This window comes from Ascaphus truei, chromosome 2, assembly GCF_040206685.1.
Source record: "Ascaphus truei isolate aAscTru1 chromosome 2, aAscTru1.hap1, whole genome shotgun sequence".
Taxonomy (NCBI): Eukaryota; Metazoa; Chordata; class Amphibia; order Anura; family Ascaphidae; genus Ascaphus; species Ascaphus truei.
This window is the reverse complement of record NC_134484.1, coordinates 39167369-39188826: the sequence shown is the minus strand read 5'-3', so window position 1 is coordinate 39188826 and position 21458 is coordinate 39167369. Positions and strand designations below refer to the sequence as shown.

Sequence of the window (21458 nt, the reverse complement as noted above, 5' to 3'; positions counted from 1 at the left end):
CCTGTCTGAGAGCGGATCTGAGTATACTCCCTGCTGAAAACCTGTCCTGGTTTAGAAGATTAAGACCCATCTCTACCAGTGGTGTAGAAAATGCTGTTTTTTATCTGACCTGCTGTAAGTAGGCATTTCTAAAGAGCCAAGCTTTCCTGCTATCCAAGCGGTCTTGATATATTGCACTATTATATGTTTTTTATTTTTTCGGTGTATCCCTGATATCGTCGCTCCCTTCCTACCCTGGACAAGCTATCTCGTAAAGGAATCTATACATATTCCTGGAAGGTTGAGAAATTTATTAGAGATAACCTTTTTCACTCATTTAAAGTATACTGCACTTTATTCACTTATTTGGTGTGTTAGCGCCGTTCACAAATCACATTAAGAAAACCATGTCTTGTTTGGGGTCTTTCTGGAATGTTGGACTAGATGTATTGAAGTTGCGTATACAGTAGTTAAACCCAAGACCAAATCTTACTGGTAGTTTGAGCTAAATATTTGAGGAGCAGGCGTGGAGTACTTCCATCCATCAATGGTGGTTCAAACGATCTGCAATGTAGGGTTCATGTTTGAACAGAAGTAGTACATGAGCGCAAACTTTACTTTTGTGGTCAGAGATATTTTTTCCATCTACCGACTTATATTCATACAGGTTATTTGCAGGTTTTTCTGGAATGTTGCTAGTCATAATAAAGCCACTGGCTGCAGGAAACGGCTTACTGAAATGTATTTAGTTTGAATGTTATTTTTTGGCCCACTCAGGACTTTGAAGACCGTACAGTATATGGCCATTAAATCAAAGTGTAAAATTATTTCTATGGGGTTATCTAGAGATAATGTACTTTAATGGTTCCCAAACTTTTTTTTTACATTGTGCACACCCTGCTAGAAAATATTTATTCCGCGAACCCCTGATGAATAAATCTTATTGCCTATTGCAATTAGACCATTCGACTATTGCTGACAGTATAGTGTCCTGAGCTCATGGGTGAACTCTAAGGATCGTCATTCGCACCCTCCTCAGCGCGCTCCCTACCTGCCTAGACCTGCGAAAGGGTCTTCTGCCTCCTGCAGCGCATCTCGTAGACTGGCGAATGCCAGCATTCCTTCTAGGGGCGTACGCGGACCGCACTCGGCACTAAATGCCGTTCCTGATGGTCCCGCCTACAGGCTTCGCTCGCACACTCGCTATGCGCGGCGCACGCGTGCAGAAGCTTCCTCGTTCCTCTGTCTAAGGGATACACCTGTGCTGTTTCCCTAAGGTAACCACAGCCAGGCATACTCCTGAGTATGCTCCCAGCTCATTGGACTGTTCTGCCTTTTATGCTCAGCCTGCCCTCTGGCTCATTGGCTGAGCATAACCTTGTTTGTGTGCGCTGTGTTCACTGCAGTTCTGCCTCCTTGTCTGTCTTGTCCTGTGTTGCCTGACCTTGCTTGTTTTTTGGATTCCGCACTTCTCCGCTCCTGACCTGGCTTACCAACGACGATCCGTACCTCTCTGCTCCTGACCCCGGCTTACCCACGACGATCCGCACCTCTCCAATCCCGACCTTGACAAAGGTACCTGTAACGATCCGTACCTCTTCAAACCAGACCTCGGCAAGTATCACTGACCATCCTGACCTCTTCTACCCCGACCCGGCTACCTTGACCAATCTACAATCCAGACGCGCCCTCGCGGCTGTGGGTTGGCATTTATCAAATCCCCACCTCGGCCTCGTGGCCACGCCTTGTTTGTGGTGAGCGCAACGTTACAGGAACACACTTAATAAGGCCCCAAACTGCACCTCTGTGTGTGCTGCTATCATGGGTGGCATAGCTGTCAATTACTGCTGGAGCTTCCAAAGTCACACCCCATAATGCCTTTCCACCGTGGATGCAAAGCATTGTGGGGAACTGTTTTGGAAGCTAATGCTGTAACTGACAGCTACACCTCCCACACAAAGTGCAGTTAAGGCCACACGGGCACAGGAACCCCACTATACTGCTTCGGATCCGTCATTACATATTTTTGGGGGCAAACCCGTTGAAGACTCGAACCCCCTGTTTGGAATCACGGTTGTCGAAAAGCAAATATTGCAAGATAATCATATTATCACTGACACTTTTGAGTAAATGAATGTTTTGTACATAAATATATTTTTCCTTTTCATTATAAAATACAACAGTAGATCAATGGAAAAAAAATGAATTGCTAATGTAACTTTTTGTTTTTTTTTGAGCGTTTATCTGCTTAACAGATTCACCTTTTCATAAGCTGGAAAAGCCTCACTCGAAAATATTTGTCCATCGGTTGCCTCTGAATTATGGTTAGCTTTGTAAGCAACTGAAAAAAAAATGTTTTATAACCGGTGATGCAATAGTCACTCTGGAACAAAATCTAAACAAATAACCATTATGCTTGACTGCATTTTGGCCGAGTTGCAACATTAATACTTGATTGAGTTGTGGTGGTGACTCATTTGCATTGTGTTCTCACGAGTTGGAAAGGCTACATATTACTCAACACCTGACTGTTCATCTCCTATAGTTTCCACTCCCAATAAAACAGTGCTTTCTAAAACGAAAAAGAACACAAAAAAATGTATAGCTTTGCAAAAATAAAAGCGTGCTCATATTTTAGAAAATGAGTTTAAAAATTCCAGAGTTTAAGTCTCAAAGTATTGTCAAATGTTATTGTTTAAAATAATAAGCGCGCATGGTTACATCCTGAGGAAATGTTACAGTACCAACCACGGTGTGCAAATTGGGGGGGGGGCGACCCCCAGGGGGGTGCAAGACTGCCTGCGGGGGGGGCGCGCGGTTTACAGAGGCCCTGCGTGCTTCCCGAAGGCACTTAAATTAAGTGCCGGGGGAGCTGCAGGGCCTCTGTAAACCTTTACTTACCTTGGCAACGCATCGTCAAATGACGCAGCAAGGTCGCCGGAGCCGATGCCAGTTGGGGTGAGGGGGCGTGCGGGGGTGAGGTGGGCGCAGGGAAAAAAAGTTTGCGCCCCCCGGTTACAGTATATAGTGGTTTACAATGGTTTGACCTACAGTATGATCGGTGAGGTATGTGAAAAAGGGATGAAGAATGTGCCGTTCTACATTTTCATACCTTTCCAGCATTGCTCTGACCACTTCACAGATAAGTTAAATGTCTTTGTCTCCATGTTTAGGATACTATTAAGCCTATCCCAACCATATAAAATATACACCATTTTTTTTGTTAACTGTTATCTTCATTACTGAGAGTGTTAGTTTTTTTATTTTTTTATTTGAGAAGAGCATTACAGAAATATATTTAAATTTTTTTGCACATTGTAATAAAAAACATAATTTTTACTTAGATCTTTAATGAATTCTGTTTAGTCCTCTCATATTTTACTGCTGATCTTTATAAAATGTATTCAGTTGCCATTGACCGTCCTGTAATCATATCTGCAGATATTTTGTGCAAAACGCCAGTTTATAAAGATTTATGAGCCCAATAATATGCTCATATTGTAGGTTTCTTTTAATTAACCATACAGATGCAGCGGCCATTATTTTAACAAATCACACGGTGTATACATCGGAATACCCATGTCATGGCGCCGGACTGTTTCCAACCGTACCGCCTTAAGACGCGAGTGCTTAAAATGGCATTTTAGTGTTGTGGCTTTTAAACACCTGAAATTGACACAGTAGCACAGTAATGTACACATTACAATGTATTAATTTCATTGCATTTAATTGCACAAAATCCTTGAAATTCAAACAAAGCAACCGCGATAAACACGTGTGCCTGGGGCGATTGGCTGCATTCATGCCGCGTGAAGTACAGCAGCGCACACGAAAACGGCGCCTTGATTTCTTAAAATAATGGCAGCTGCATCTGTATTATCATTCCTTGTGGTTATATTTTTCAAAACCATTGTAGCGAAACTCATATTAATATATACTTTAAGGGGTCCACGTTACTATGATTTTATATGCTTAGACTTTATAAAACGTGCTGGTTTAAAGCAACAATACAGGTTTCATGTATTGTTTTTATTTTTTAATTCTTACAGGATTGAAGCAGGGAGTTTCCGGAGATGAACGGTGTTAATTTCAACTCAGGGGATCCCCTGCTTCCAGAGATACTTACATCTGTAGGGAGTGTCGGTATCTGCAGCCAGGGAACTGTGTGCCTAACGAAATGGCGGTGTTTAAATATCCTGCATCACACTGGCCAATAGGAAGCTGTGAAGTCACCTGGTGCTGCTTCCTATTGGCCCACGTGGCTGGGACATTTAAACTCCACAGAGATATATTGGCATCACCTGTGGAGGTAAGTGTATCTGGAAGCAGGGGGTCCCTGGAGCTGAAATGAATGCAGTTCAGCTCCGGAGACCCCCTGCTTCAATCTTGTAATTAAAAATGAAATCTGCTTTAAAGTATAAGACGTGGTATAAATTTTATAAAATAGCCTACCTGATTTGCAATAATGTAAGTTTAAATGACTATAGACAGAGGTTTTTACCAGCCTTTGGCATTTGCAATGAATCATTTGTCATAGTGCTAGTGTGATCATGCTAGCAAATGAAAATATGAATGTGGTAATCCTAACTAGGGCTGCTGACAGATTTCCAGGGGCCCAGGACTAGAGTGTCATCTGGGCACCCCCCCTGTGTCTGCAGTATTGTGAGCCCCCCTCCCACCCCCATTTCACATCTCATGAGCCCGCTCTATTCCCCCCCCTTTCCCATGTCTTTCTCTCCCCTCCGTTTCACAACCTCTTCATCACTTGCCACCTCTGTCTCCCCCCCCCCCCCCGCCTCGCATGTATTTATCTCCCCTGCGTCTCGCTTAATCCCGCTTTTCCTCATTCCCTCACCCCCTCTCTCCTCTCACTTGTCCTCACCTTCCGTCAATTACCCCCACTCTCACTGAATCCCCCACCACAAAATACATAGCAACCCCCCCATTCCATATTAAAGACACTCACTTCCCCCCATTCAATATTAAAAAGACCCCACCCCCTAGAGACCCCCACTCCCCCAATAGATATAAAAAGACCCCCACTCCCTACCAATACATATGAAAAGACCCCCACTCACCCCAATACATATAAAAAGACCCCCACTCCCTACCAATACATATGAAAAGACCCCCACTCACCCCAATACATATAAAAAGACCCCCACTCCCTACCAATACATATGAAAAGACCCCCACTCACCCCAATACATATAAAAAGACCCCCACTCCCTACCAATACATATGAAAAGACCCCCACTCACCCCAATACATTAAAAGGAACCCCCAATAGATATAAAAAAGATCCCCCCAATACTTATAAAAAGACCCCCCACTCTCCCCCAATACATTTAAAAAAAAGTAGACTTACCTTGGAGATGGTCAGGCCGGGCACGGCCGCTGCGGGTGTCCAGCGGCCGGCGCTGCAAGTTGGGGCATACATCAGGCTCGGTTGCTTGTCGCGGCCGGGCCCCGGCTCTGCATCAGCTACATGCGTCCTCAATCTGTGTCCCGCACCGAGCTTCCAAAGTCAGCGCGCACCGGAAACTGAGACCCAGCTTACTTCCGGCGCTGACTTTAGAGGGAGGAAGAGGCCTGCATCTGGAGAGCCGGGTCCCGTCCGCAGCCGTGCCTGGCCAGAGGTCGGGTCCAATTTGCAGCGCCGGCTGCCGGGCCACTCTGCAGTCACCGGGGCCGAGACACTTGTCCCTTCTGTCCCCCATCTGTTGCCGGCCCTGATCCTAACAGGTTGGGCTTTTGACAGAAGCACCATCGGCATGTGAGTTGGCAGAGGTATTTCACCAGAGTGAGTCAATATATGCATATTCATAATTAAGGAAAGATACCATCAATGCACAAAATGTTGCTTCTTCCAACAGTTGCAGCATAATTGTAGTGTAAAACTAAAGTCTGATTCATCAGCCACAATCTATTTTTCTTTGGTTTTGGTTTTTAGTGAACAGTAGCATTTGCACACATAGCAAGAACACCTACCCGGCATTACAAGCGACTCTGGCGCCTAATGTGTTAGTGATTCTCTCCTTCAATATAAACATAATACAGGATCTGAACTGGCTTTAGTCCTGGTATACTTCAGGAATTTTATAATGGGAACCTGGCAAAATATCTTCTGCATTGTCTTTGCAAAGTGAGATCTATCATCTGAGCAAATCTGTCTGAACATGTGAAGCGAGAGAGCATCAGAGTTACAAAGCTTAGCCATTTCCTGCGGAGTAAAGTTGAACTCCTTGAATGTTTTTAATGAATTCCAACAAGGTGTTGAATAGAAGTAAGTAAATTAAAAAGTGATGGTCGGCATGTATCTTTTATGTGGCATATTGCTGACTAAAATTTTACTCCAACTGCGGACATGTTTGTCACTCTACTATGTCACTGTCACTGTCACTGGCCACAATCTTTGCTGTCAGTAACAAAGGTCACGTGCATCATTGCTGCATCACCTTGATGCCTTTTGTCTCTTACTTGCATTGTATTGAATTTCCGACGAATGCTTTGTAGTTAGTAGAATTTGGGTATTAAGTACCTGTTTGACATGTGTAATCTTTGAGGTCATTTGGAAGTCTTCCCGATGGACAACATTGGATGGAGCTTTGAAGCACAGCGGAGGAGAGTAGGACAGGTGGCTGCTGTTCCCTCCTCGCCTGCCAGAAGTCCTGGAAAGGAGGAGGAGACGCAGCCCATGCGTATTATTTCGTGTGACTAAATTTCAGCACGCAATAAAGCAGTTTTTTTTCTTACAAATTCAAAGGCCACATTTTGGAAATGATAAAGTCCGACTATTTCTTTAAGATGTATATAACATAACTGGCTTGCAGCAAGGGTTTTACTAAACGGAGAGCATGACAGACTGAAGAAAAAAAGGATTTTCCTGAAATTTGGCGACACACATTTTTTAAATGGAAGAGAGCTCGACATCGATGCACTGTGTATAATAGGACCAGGTAGCAACAAGGCTGTAGGAGACGGGAGAGCATGACGAGGGGAATTATGGACACGGTTCCCGAGCTCTAGGGGATTGCCAGTCCGGGCAAAAAAATAAAAAATCTTAAAATTGAGCAGTGTTTTAAATGCTTGAAATAGAAAAAAACCACACCCACACCGCTGGAAAGAGAATTAATTGCGTGTGTATGTATGGCAAGTTACAAACTACACTAGTTATGCTTTGCAGTTCAACTAACCAAAAATGATATCCAAAAAAAGCTAAGATCTTAAAAAAAAAAAAAACATTTAGCTCCCAGGGTTTTGAGGTTGAATAAATGTCTAAATGGTAAAAAGTGGTTTTATGATAAATTACTTTTTTGTTGTTAAAAATGAGAGTAAAGAATTTGTATCCGATTCTACTAAGAAATGTTTTCCCATTAGAGAGTTTATCAACAGCAATACTGATTTTGTAGCATATACGTATAGTATGTGGCTTTAAAGCTGCAGTTCAAGCAATATCTACTGTACATGTGGGGTTTTTTTTTAATCCGTTCTGTACTATGAGAAAATAATTGTAGCATTTAAAAAAAACTTTTAAAGACAATGTTAATGTATTCTAATGTAAGAAGCTTTTTTGTTCCTATAGCAACCATTTGCAAAGTCTCATCCCCTACTCCTTCAGAAACAGCATCACCTTTTTGAGCCCTGCCCTCTCAGTGAACCAATTGAATCTAGTGCCTGCCTGGTCACATGAACTTCCTCACAGAACTTTGGCTGTCAGTGCAGCAGAAGATTACCCAAGATGCATTTAATGAACCCCAAGCCGAATCTTCGCAGATCGATTGGCAACTTAGCTAATCACTTGTCAGTGTGTAGATTGTATTGATGCACAATGGGGGGAAAAAAACCGCAGCTTTAAATACATAGGGGAAACTAAGAATTATTAGGGAATCCGTTTTGGGACACGAAAAATACTATAAGCTGAGATATTTAACATGAGACTCAAGGCATTTAAAAAAACACGTTACAATAGGGCCCCTAAAGGGCCTACAGTATGTACTATGATAATATTTACATTTTTATTGTGCTTCATAATTGTAGTGCTAAAAAGTAGGACACACCGTCATAAAATGTGCGTTGTACATATGAGGTCTTTATGTGGCTTCAAACATAGGACACACAGGTGATTATTCTGTAGTGTTAGCAGCGCAACACATGTTGAATACCTGATTTATTCAATTTAAATTAAAACAGCATTGTGTATTTTTTTTACATTTATAGCTAGTGTTGGTAAATATACATTTAGTGCAATATTATTTATAACCATACTATGAAAAAATGACATCTTGTTAGCCTATGTAATGAAACATTCGTGCTGCCTCAAATACATTTTTGGTTGATGCAAAGCAACTTAATTCTGCGCAATATAAACAGACATTTCAGGATTTACGCCATGTTCAACTCTGCGGACGAAATTTACGCACGGATACAATTTTTTAGTATCCACTGATACTGTATACTTCTGTTTTAATTGAGTTTTTGAATGGATCTCTTCATCTTCACCTTTCCTGTCTCACCCTCAAATACTTTCTGGGCAAGCTACCCAGCTACCTGAACAAGCTCCTCACCCCTACCACATGCAGTACCTATCACCTGAGATCAGACTCCAAAAGACTATTCATGGTCCCAAGACTCAACAAAGTATCCGGACGTTCCTCCTTCTCCTTCCGTGCACCCCAAAACTGGAACAACCTACCAGAGACTCTCATATCCACCACCAGCTTAAGTTCTTTCAAATCTAAGGCTGTCTCACACTTTAATCTGGTCTGTAACTGTTTCATACGCTCATAATATATATTTTCTTTAACTGTGCATGCAATGTCTTGTATATAATGTATATCCTGTTCATTTATGTAACTGTATTTGTAACCATGTATTATTTTGTTTTACTCTGTGCCCAGGACATACTTGAAAACGAGAGGTAACTCTCAATGTATTACTTCCTGGTAAAATATTTTATAAATAAAATAAATAAATCTTTTATGATCTTCTTGCCCCGATATGGATATTGCCTGGGTACCTGCAATTGTGTCCCTGACGCCTGTGTTGTGGTGCAACTCGGACTAACACAAAGCAGGGTCGAGCGCACTGACTGGCAGCTGCGGTATCTGACCGGTTAGTCACTGCTGAACCACTTAGTGTAGAGTGCGGGGGGTTTGGTATCGGAGAGCGCGTCGGATTTTGCACAAGGGCCGAGGGAGGGAGCGAGGCGGAGAGCTCTAGCATTGTGCTAACTCCTGCGCTCCATGGTGTCAGGAGAAAATGTGTATGTGTGAGAGCGAGTCTGTCTCTGTGAGTGTAAGTCACAAGTCACAGACACAAGTGCGTCTGTAAGTCACAGATGCACATACTGACATACATACATCTTTTTATTTTTACTCTTTTTTTTTTTTTTTAATAAATTATATCACACGATGTGGCTTTTTTGTTCTTTTTAATGTTCAATTGTTCATTTTGTATCCCGGAGCTATATCTGATTTGGAACAATGCTTCCCTGCACCTGTTAATCATTCTACACGCTCGACTGTATCTGCAAGATTGTGAGTGTGATACAGCCACCAATTCCTCTCCTTTTCTCAATTTTTATTTTTGCTGTTTTGCACTATTATTGTTTTATTTTTCATTCCATTTTAATATTTCCCCTTCCCCCACAATAGACACACAACAATACACACACAGACTTATACCTGAGGGGGGGAGGGCTGAGGTGCCACACCAGTCCCGCGCGCAGTCTCGGAAGTTTGGTCTGACTTCCGGTGGGGGAGGGAGGCCCTCCGCAGCAGGGGAAAGCTGGGGCCCGACGCTGGGTGCAGCTGCCGTGTCCGTCCATCCCCCCCGTCGGCAGCGGGCCCTGCATGTTTGTGTAGTTCTGTGTTTTACCTCTAGAGGTGCACTGCCATGGTTAGAGATATAGATTGTGCTAGTTATTTTTCAGTAGCTGTAATTGGTTGTAGTGCAGACTGAGCTCTTTTTGTGTATTTATAAACCTGGCCTGAAGACTTTTACTACTTCTTTTCCTAATCCCTGCTGTTCCCCATGTATATCTCCTTCTGTCTCAGTTATTGATCTTTTCCCTATTTATGTTGTCTTCTGTTCCCCTGGATATGTTTCCTGCTATAAAGTCCAAGCCAATCGCTACCTCTTGCAGGGGGCTCCAGTTGTATTCATCCTGACTCATTTCACTGCTCCCCCCAGCTAGTTTAATGAAGCAAGGGGAACAGCTCATAGAGTATCCTGGTTCCCCTCCAAGATTATAGGCCATCTCTCTCATATAGGCTCAGATTCCTCCAGGTGAAACAGCTATGCCCAATAAATCCAATTCCTCAACCAAACATTAAAGTCTCTGGTGTGAAGAGTCTTTCCCCACCCATGCATACCGGTACTGTCAATTCTAGTGTTTCGTACGTCTATTTTCTTAAATATTTTGTGTACGTTTGTGCAGCCTGGAAGGATCTGCTTTGGCTTTTTACAAGTTTAAAGAATTGCTGCAGCTTCCCCTCCTAGGAATATTACTTGTGGTGCCAATGTGACTGCATAGCAAATTAAAGCAATTGAGAAGTTATTTACGTATATAATGTAGATGTCATGTGAGTGTAGATTAAAGCAGAGAAAAAAAAAATACAGAATACTGTCGAGTCCTAATATTTGCTGTGATTTTGTGTGGAGTTTGTTGTATTAAATGACCCATTTAACCAGTGGTTTGTCTGTACTTAATGACGCTTCTTCTCATTAGTTTCATTGTCCCTTTTTCTTCCTGTACAGCTAAAACAAGACCAACCAGAACAGATCCCTGATATAAAAGGCCTGGTGAAAGAGAGCTTTGTAGCACTACAAAGCAAAAACACAGATATGGACCTGAGAAAAAATGATAGATTTGTCAATTTTAAAGAGCAGCTTCGCGATATGAGACAGCAAAGTAAGTGACCTTTTATCAACAAATACGTAAGCACTGAGTTTGTGAGCTTCAGAACGTAGATTCACGCCTCGCGGGTGGGCTGGTTTATTTGTTAAACAGAAGTATTCCTACAGTAGAAACACATCTGCCTTTGATTTACTTTTTAATATTATTTCTTAAACACATATCCTCACAATCCCAGTGACGGGGCCTTCTGGAGTTGGGTTAGTATAAGGCTATCCCTACTTTAGTACAGGTGGCTGAATAAGTGGCTCAGTCAGAAGGACTGTGCTGAAGCAGGCGTATCCTTAAAACTTGACCTGTTGGTGGCCCTTAAGTCCTGGAGTTGGCCACTCCTGGTTTAGACCTTACCAAAAAAAAAATAACATTTTGAGGCTCCCTTCCACTGCCTTATTCATCACGTTCTGCGCTCCTGCATGGAATCTCCCCTAGAAAAACGAGTAGGTACCTTATGACATAGATACTATGTCAACTGGAGTTGGCCACCCCTGAAGTAGCTCTAGGGCACAGAACTTTGCTTTTTTACGATTAATGGAAATTGTTCAGATCACCAAATATTGTTACAGAAGGAAGCAGAATGACCACAGAATATGTGCTGCACAACATGACATTTTGGGGAGTTGTTTTTTTGGTCTCTCGTAGTCATTTCTTTTGCCATAGATCCAACAGTGGTGCTGCTGCTTTAACCCGTTTTTTTACCAGTTGCACTACATTGCTGACCACGGCGGCAATGATTTGGTTAAAGCACAAGTTGATTACACCATTCAAAATAGAAAATCTGTTTACTATTGCATGCATTGCTTTTATTATCTGTAGCAAAAAATGTTACAGATATTGAAGGATTTTGGTGGCCCTTGAGAACTGGCGTTTGCCACCCCTTGTCTAAACAAATGTCCTCTTAGTTTTTCAGTTAGAGTGAAAACTTTGTAAACTTGGAGACTAGGAAAACTGGAATTATCAATCCTGTTTGTTCCACCCCAGAAATAGTGAGATTAATAGGCACTACTTTGTCTGAGAACCAATTAGAAAACAAGGAGGAAATGAGGGGCATTAAAATTCACCCTGAATGTCAGGTTTCAATTTTGACAGACATTGTCAGGACAAACTTGAAACCATTATTTTAAAACCTGTATCTGTATATGTAACCCTCCTTGGCTGGCTTTTAAGGAGTTCGCATCATAATAGACTATAGATGGCTATGCTCAGTCTCTGTTACCTGGTCAGGGTGCTGGATCCGCGCAGACTAATGATGGGCGCCAGGGACTTTTGTTGTACAAACAATGAGCCTTTATTAACACCCATTGATAAAGTTCTTCAGTCACATGTAGCATATTTACAGTTTGCTTCACACTGTTACATTGTACCGGAGTTCCGGAATCTTCTGCTTCAGTATGTATCCTTGTGGTGACGTCCCTATCGTTGGGCAGAAAGTCTGCCAAGTTACCCAGTACTTTGTGATGAGAGAGGGGTGTAACATCTTATGAACCCACTCATTTAACCCTCTAAAGTTGTTAACCCCTTGCACTAATTAGTGGTTCCCAAAGGGGGGCTACGTATATGGTCCTTGCTTTCTGACGTTTCACTTTTCGACGAAATATCCAAACAAAACGGTACATCCAAAGCTTTATAATACATCCAATGGGCATTTTTCCGACGCCAAAACACTGTATCAGACATTCATACAACATGACGCTACGCTGACAAGTTGAAACAATTGGCCAATCACAAAGGCGCAGTTCATGGAAATTGTGCAGCTCAGTCGGTGGGAGCGTTTTCTGGTGTATTTTTGCACTTAACCATGTCTGACGAAAGCAAAAATGCCAGTGAGGTTTCTGCTCAAAAATGCAATAGAAAGCCTGTTACTTTGGATTTACATTTCTGTATAAGGCGTTGTGTATTCTGCATATATTATTGCTTGCGTACAATATTCTGGGTCAATGTATTGTATGTTAAAAAGGCCTTCTTGGCCTTGGTCAGGAACGTTACCTCAATGTATAAGATTGATCCTATAGGAAAATTGGTTTCGCTTTCCGACGCTTCACTATCCGACTACATTTTAAATAACGCATTGTGATGGATAAGCGCAGACCACCTGTAATATGATATATATATATATATATATATATATATATATATATATAATTAAAGCATTAATTTATATATATATATATATACACACACACACACACACACACACACACACACACACACACGTACACACACACACGTACACACACACACGTCAATCACCTGGCTTCCTATTAGCCTGTCAAGAAATGTAATGTAGAGAAATGTAAAACTCTGTATTTTGTTTTTCTTAAAGGGAAAGCTACCAGCGCTGCCTTCAGCGATTTGTACCTGGGGAACCAGATGGTCCCCAGTGCTGAAGATAGCATATTGCTAATAATAAAATAGTAATGGGGGAGAGGGCAAAAAAAAATCTGCCATTAATACCCTACCACCTGGTTGAAAGTAGAAGCATATGGAAATAAAAGTGAAATATCAAAGCATATGGATCTGGCTGCCAGCTGATTTCAGATTTGCTCGCATCTTGCATACTAACTGGCTTATGAATGTATAGGATATTACTCTGACGGATGGTAAATGTACAATAGACAGGGTTTCATTTGTGTGAACTACTTTTTTGTTCTTCACAGGCTTAGCCATGCATCTTATACCCTGTAACGTCTTTTGAAGGATTATCTATCTGTTTCCATGTGAAGATTTTAGTGGCTTGACCAAGAGTTTATTAGCTGTTGCAACTCCAGAAAGACCTTTTGATTTATCTGAAGTATTGATGCATCGCTGAAAAATGCTCCGGTTTAATATATCTGCACACGCAACATTTTGAACTCCAATGCTTTTTCATTCGTTTTCATTTCTACCATGGGAAATACATGGTCCTGAAAGCTTGAACAATTATCGCCACACAGATGTTTAGATTCAGAAAATATTTAGATATTTGGAACAATTCTAAATTTACTGTACAGTATGTACGCAAGAACAAGTCCAAGATTGTTGAAAAAAATATCAACCTTAATAATTTCTGCCGATTTTTACTTTTATGGGTGAATTCCTTTAATAAAAAAAATATATAATCTATAATGCTGTTGATTTTGAGATTTTCATAAAAACTTTAAGGGGGTTATTCATTAAACTGCAATATTTTTCATATAATGGTGCACGGATCACACATTGTCTTCAGTGTGAATATTTGTACGATATTGCCCTGATCTGTACTTTCGCAGTTTTATGAATAACTCCCTTAATCTCTACACCAGGGGTGTCAAACTCCCTTTTTTTTAATCCAAGTTGACTAACCCGTAGAGATCATCAGAAGTGACATTGATTGTTAACTGACCACTGGTTGGTCATTTAATCACTTCCATTAGTGCCATTGTAAATCCTGTTCCATTAACAAATCAAAACTTTAAGAAGCTAATTAATCCGTCATAACTAGGTTAAGCAAAATAAGTTAATTCAATGTTGCTTCAAGAGTTTTTAGCAAAACTAGGCTATGTAGTTTACCCGTTGCCTATTTTTGCAACCAAGATTGAGCATTCAATGTATAAAGGTTAAATGTGCTCAGGAGCTCTCGTCTTCACATTACCTGTGTAAAAACGTGAAAGAAACTTGTTATTCCAATGTGTTGCAAGCACTTCCAACACGCAAAGGGTTAATGATCTGTGACCATGAACTTTGCCTCTGCCATCTGCACTTATAGTGCAGGATAAATATGGATTGCTGCTGTGCTATGTCTTTCAGCTTTTTCTGTATGCATTATTGTTACTGGGTTGTTTTTTGTATTTTACCAGCCTGCATACAGTAGTTTGTTATTGTCACGGGAGACCAGGCAGTTTACACCTTTTTACCAGGATCATTCATTGAGCAAAACAAGGTAATGAAATAAATTGTAATTTATCCAGCATAAATTCTCTTACACACAATGGAACACAAAATACAGACGAAAAACACACTTACTGGGGGTCGAAAACTAGACTCTTCTAGGTGCAGGGAACTCTAAATAGGGAGTTTTCCCCTGACCAGGATTAAGCCCGAAATCTCCGGGTTCCCAAATCGGCGTGAAGTTCCACATGCCACCACTCCCTTATTTTCTGTCAACTTGGACTTTTCTTGACCGCGAGCTACCACCGATTCTCTGGAACCGAAATCGGCATCAAATCCCAGCCGTGACCGCTACGTACGATTTTGAGAACTTGGCCGCAGAAATAGGACTTGGAATCTGGCAGGCAGGTTTTCATGGCTTGAAATTGAAGCCGGTTGCTCTGCTATTCGCACAGAAGCATCTTTGAAAAGCCAACCCGCGCTCTTACTACTGGAAATATCAAATTTGATTGGCTCACCCGATTTTTATAGTATTCCGAGTTTCATGCTAGATAGAAAAAAATATCCAATTAAAGAAAAGGCCAGAATGGGCCGATTATCTGCACCAAACAAAATAAATGCAAAATAGAGGGTGTTTATTGACCCATAACACACAGGGTATTTGTTACATGTGCCAGCACTTGTCTGTCTGTGTGTGTCTACTGTATATTGTGATGTATGTGTATCTGTCACTATACTACACAGACTAGAGCAGTCTGTGTCTGTCAGTTTACTGTATCTCAGTCTGTCTGTCACTGCTGGAGGCTTAAGAAGAGGATAGGTTGTGGGAAGAAACTGGTGGTTAGGGGGCTGAGTCAGTGGAAGGACGGCATGAGTCAGCGGAAATGGGAGGGGGGGGGTTGAGTCAGTGGATAAAGGGGACGCCTGACTCAGCAGAAGGAGAGGAGGCTGAGTCAGCGAAGGAGGAATGCCTGCATAAGATAAGAGGGGGCCATGAGTCAGCGAAAGGAGACGGGCCCTGAGTCAGCAGAAGGGGGGGGCCTGAGTTAGTGGAAGAGGAGGGGGCCCTGAGTCAGCGGAAGGAGACGGGCCCCTGAGTCAGCAGAAGGAGACGGAGCCCTGAGTCAGCGGAAGGGGACAGAGCCCTGAGTCAGCGGAAGGGGACGGAGCCCTGAGTCAGCGGAAGGGGACGGGGCCCTGAGTCAGCGGAAGGGGACGGGGCCCTGAGTCAGCGGAAGGGGACGGGGCCCTGAGTCAGCGGAAGGAGACGGGGCCCTGAGTCAGCAGAAGGAGACGGGGCCCTGAGTCAGCGTAAGGAGACGGGGCCCTGAGTCAGCGGAAGGGGACGGGGCCCTGAGTCCGCGGAAGGGGACGGGGCCCTGAGTCAGCGGAAGGGGACGGGGCCCTGAGTCAGCGGAAGGGGACGGGGCCCTGAGTCAGCAGAAGGAGACGGGGCCCTGAGTCAGCAGAAGGAGACGGGGCCCTGAGTCAGCGTAAGGAGACGGGGCCCTGAGTCAGCGTAAGGAGACGGGGCCCTGAGTCAGCAGAAGGAGACGGGGCCCTGAGTCAGCGTAAGGAGACGGGCCCAGAGTCAGCGGAAGGGGAGGGGTGCCCCCGTGAAGCATAGGGAGGTGGTGAATGGGGCCTTCATGTGTTGTGGGAAATGTATAACCCCCAGAAGAAGCCTTTGTGCATTGGGCAGCGCATGCACTTTGTCATCTCTAATGACACGCTGAAGAAGTGATTGAGTAGGAGGGAGATGGAGCTCAGTGTCTGCTGTGTCACTGGGCTGATGCCAATACTACAGAAATAAAACAAAATAGCCTTACCGCCAAGTTTTATTATCGCGGTATTACTATCAAACCAGTATATTGCCCAACCCAAATCTGGCCCTGAGGAAGAACCCAAGAGAGGTGTCGAAACTTTCGATATTTACAGAAGTAATATATTTATTTTGTTTACCATATTTTGCTGCTACATTTTTATTACCTATCCTCTAGAAACCCAGCATTTATAGAATGACATATCCTGTATGTCACAGGGCCATTGGCGTGCCGGCGCTCATGATGTTCCCAGCATACCGGGGGCACTGAAAGGGTTAAAGAACATACAAACTGTAAATTCTTCATACACTAAAACTATATGTATACAAGAAGAAATGTCATGTCTTCCTGCCAGGAAGTTCCTACATGCTGTGACCTATTTAAAGCAACAACCCTCTCAACTCACCGCAACGAAATTTAGGTTCCTAACATTGTAAACCCATTTGCTGCTGTATTTAGCCATTCAACCGTTTATAACTCCAGTAAGCATCTAGAGAAGTTACAATTTGCTACAGTATTGCCTCCAAGGGATACTAGGAAAACGCTATCTTTTTTTACTGCGTTGTGGGATGAGTGCGTAAACCAAATAGGACAAAGATTCATAACACAGAATGAAACACGGGCAAAACTACATTTGAAACGCCACCAATTTGTGGATTTGGTCATCAACTTGCCCTAGTATTGTCAAACTTCAGTGAAAAACGATAATGTCTGGCCAATTTAATTCTCATCATCCTATTTTCCACTACCAGTCGAGGCAACAGCAACGAAGCTGTGCAGAAAGGCGTCTCTTGTCTGTCACAGCGATCAAGCACTGTTTTGTCGTTCAAGAAAAATGTAACTGCTGAATATCACTGTAACTACTTTATCACTGGCACTTAGATGTCAAAGCAAAGCTACGGGTTGTTGTACAGTGTTGTCTGTTACCAATTTATTTTCATTTAAAATATTTGATTTCTCTGAAGCGGTTCAAGCTAATTGCCTGAAACTGTAGTACAAGTTGCAAAATAATACAATTAATGTTTTGTATCGGGAATCCGGTCGATAAGATGTACCGTTAAATTTGTGTTTATCACGTAAAAATAATAAAATATAAATTATTGCAAGATGGGGATGGCATCGATTTTTGTTGAATCTTCTGGCAGATCGAAGTACCCTCAAAATGTCATTAGAATCGGTCAAAGTGTTTGGCCTGTGGAAACACAGACACAATCACACATACCCAAAGTGGCCACAAAGTCTAGTTCAGGAGTGGCCAACTCCAGTCCTCAAGGGCCACCAACAGGTCAGGTATTCATGATTTCCCTGCTTCAGCACAGGTGGCTCAATCAATAACTGAGCCAGTGATTGAGCCACCTGTGCTGATGCAGGGATATCCTGAAAACCTGACCTGTTGGTGGCCCTTGAGGACTGGAGTTTGGCCGCCCCTGCTCTAGTCGACGTCTTCACTTACTCATCCAATTAAAATGGCCGCTCGTATTAAAACAGAAATTGCCATTGTACCGGGCAGCAAAATAAAAATCGAGTGAAACCCTTACAAAAACAAAGAATGAACTAAAAAGCAAGAAATCTAACAGCACTGTATAACGTGGTTTATATTTAACTTTGCTGCTTTAACGCATTGTTTTACGGAGTTGCTGGCCCCTCTGGCTCTTAAGGGGTTAAGATTGAGAATTAGGAGTAAGCATTTCACAGTCTATAAATTGGTGTATTTATGTGCAGATAGCTCTTCAAAATGTCAATTAGTATACAAGACCAGCACCAATTTAAATGGTCATCTTTACAAGCGGGAAGTGGTCTTTGCATCTGTGCTGCGCAGCCGCAACTCTGGGAAATCCAGCGAGGGTTTCTGTTGATGAATTGATAGTGAGGGTAAAGCAGCGGTACCCGGCCTTTGTCATCACGCGCGCCTGTTTAGCAAAGATCCATCCTCATCTTTTCTTTTGTTTTAAAAGAACACATAGCTGTAAAAAAATAAAATTAAAATAATGTGAAAACTATTGTATGGTGTATCAAAAATAGCAATTCACTTACAGTACAATTATTAGGAATTAAGACTGACAGTCAAGTTAAAAATTAAAAAAAAAAATATACATACATACATATATATATATATATATATATATATATATATATATATATATATATATATATACACACATACACACACACACACACACACACACACACACACACACACACACACACACACGAAGGAGAGCCGGTACTGCGGGCCCGTTGAGTCATGGGGCCCGGCCCCCCTGAGGTTTACCCAAACATAGTGAGATCCGCGGACCTGTAAGAGCCTCCCTAACAGCCATCTGGCACCTCTGTCGGCCCCACTTAACATGCCGATCCTGGCAGGCACCTCCGTGTATTCCCCCGGATAGGCCCCATCCATGAGGCTGCAGGTACGCACACTCGGACCTCCCCTCTGCTGTGGCCCTCCATGCCCCCAGTGCCCATACTTGTTGTCCCACCCCTATACCACCTTGTTTCACCCTAGCCCATATCTCCTCCCCTCCTCCCCACAGCTTGCCCATACTTGTCTCCCCCCTCAAAGTCCATATTTGTCCCCAAACCTCCCCCCAGCTCCCCCTGCCAATATCTCTTTCTCCCACCCCTTCTCCCATTGTTACTTACACTAAATCATATAAAGCATTCTGCTTAATTAATTTAAGCTTTTGGCACTTCCACATATTTCAGCAAGTGTACAATACGCAATTATTAATTTATTTTAGGTACCAGCTATATTGGAGTTTACCTTGAAAGAGTTAGCTAGCTTGACTCATTTGATGATCAAAAGATGCAACTTATTGGCTCCTTTGTTTTAAACTTAAGTTCAAAATGTTGACATCTTTCTAATAAATATCAATCCAACTTGGGAGGAGAGCTGGAATTGTATATTTGTAAGGACAGGGAATGTGCCTGTTAAACTCTATGTACAGCACTGCGTACTGTGCGCTATATTTTAGTTGTGAAGCGCTTTGAGCGCCATTGGGAGAAAAGCGTTGTATGAAATAATGTCGTTATTATTACTGTCTCCTCAGTATGTTTCATTCCATGTCTAGGAGGTAACATTTCTCATGTTCTGTGACAATCAAATGTCCCTGCCATTGTTATTTTTGTATTTGTGTGAGGTGGGGCACCTCTTCCAAACAGCTGTCTTTTTCTCTGTGCCCTGTATGCAGGGATATTTCCCTGCCTTGGACAGAGGGGTTACTAGGTTTGGTCACAAGATTATTCCTCCTATTCGTTCTATCCCTGCCAGTGGGGTGATTGATGGAAGACACGGTATGCGAAAGTGGAAACGGTTTCCCTTTTGTTTCTTGTCCGAGACCCATCTGAATGGGTTAATATGCTGGTATTTACAGTATGTTGCCACATTATTCAAGCCCACTACTAACATTTTCATGCAGGTAAATCTACAAAGAGTGAGCTTTCAAGCAATAGTGTCTACTGCTATACCACAACAGGTCATATACTGTATGCACTGTCATCCAAAAATAGAATGTCATATAATTTCTTTTATTATTCGCCCCATCAACTGAATACATTATTTCTGAATTGGTATGTGAATCATCTTTCATTCACACTGTTGTATGCTCTTCATATTGTTTTTGCTGTTGAAATACCATATCTGAGTGAGCAAGGGAGTGGAGACATGGTCAAAGACATACTGTACATGTGAAAAGGTTGAACTTTTTGTAGACGTGTCCTCAGAATTGACTTTGAACAGGACTTCCAGAATCAATGCGCACAGAGTATTGATGTCACACCCTAACATTTAATTGCCGGTGCCCCAATAGGCTAAGCTCTCATAAATGGTTCAGCCAGTGGTCCTGTTTGAAGGCACCGTTTTGGCAGCTTTTTTCCCCTCATTTTTAAAGTGATAAACAACTTCTGTTTTCCTTAGAAATAATAATAATAATAGAGAAAATGAGGGTTTTATTGACCTCTGGGCTGAACTTACTGTAGCTTGATGAGCACCTTTTGATGGTTATTTGTTTTAAGGCAATGAAAACATCTGCTACTTTCATTAGAGAATTGATTGTTCAATAATATCGTACTCCACCACATGTTAATGGGAACATTTACAGCCATCTGAAGAAGAGACTTGTGCAATCTAGAATGTTTGTTTACACCTGCATTTAAAGGAGCAATCCATGCAGTATCCTACATGTTTTTTATTTTTTAAATAAGTCAGTTCTGTAGTATTAGATAATACTTGGTACTTTTTTTTATTATTATTGAACTTTGCATTTTTTTTCATGAGTTCTAATGAAAGTGCAAAATCTTTGTAGTCCTTTTGTGTTTGTGAAAACTTGTTGCCAATATTCCCAGCAATTTGAACTGTAAACTGTAACAATAGGTAATGTTACCTTGGTAATATAAGAATACATTGTAGCTGCTGAGTTACACTGACTGAAGGATTGATTGAAACTGAAAGGCAGCCATTTAGTGAACCCTGGGAAGTAGGATGTTTGCTGATCGATCACAGCAGAACAAATTGATCAGCAGCTTAGGTAGTTCGTTTTCAATAAGGGTAATCAAAGGCTGCATATATTAAAACAAAAAAAAATCCTTTTTTTTTTTAACTTGTATTTTATTGTTTTTCAAAGTTTAACAGGGAGGAGAGGGAGGGGTACAGAAAATGAAAAGGGTGGGTGGGGAGGGTTAAGGGGAATCATCCATAATGGTCTCTACGCAGGGATCTTGCAAATAAAGGTATACATATATTTATATAAAAGTATAAAAGACATCCTATATGTTAGAGGTGCACACATTTTGATTTAAAGTCGAGTCTGAGTTCACGGTCTTAAGTCAGATTTGGATTTTGCCATAAATAAGTCGCCCAAGGTTCCCAGGTTGTCAAGAAACTATTTAATCTGTCA

General features: G+C 42.1%; 1 protein-coding gene across 4 annotated transcripts in view; it reads left to right on the top strand.

Moving 5' to 3' along the window:
• Positions 1-21458, top strand: part of NSMCE2 (NSE2 SUMO ligase component of SMC5/6 complex) — a 300621-nt gene that overhangs the window by 125243 nt on the left and 153920 nt on the right. For all 4 annotated transcript variants that reach the window (XM_075582132.1, XM_075582125.1, XM_075582139.1 and 1 more), the window contains exon 4: positions 10741-10894. In XM_075582132.1, the coding sequence (XP_075438247.1) occupies positions 10741-10894 (154 nt within the window). The remainder of the gene's footprint in view (positions 1-10740; positions 10895-21458) is intronic.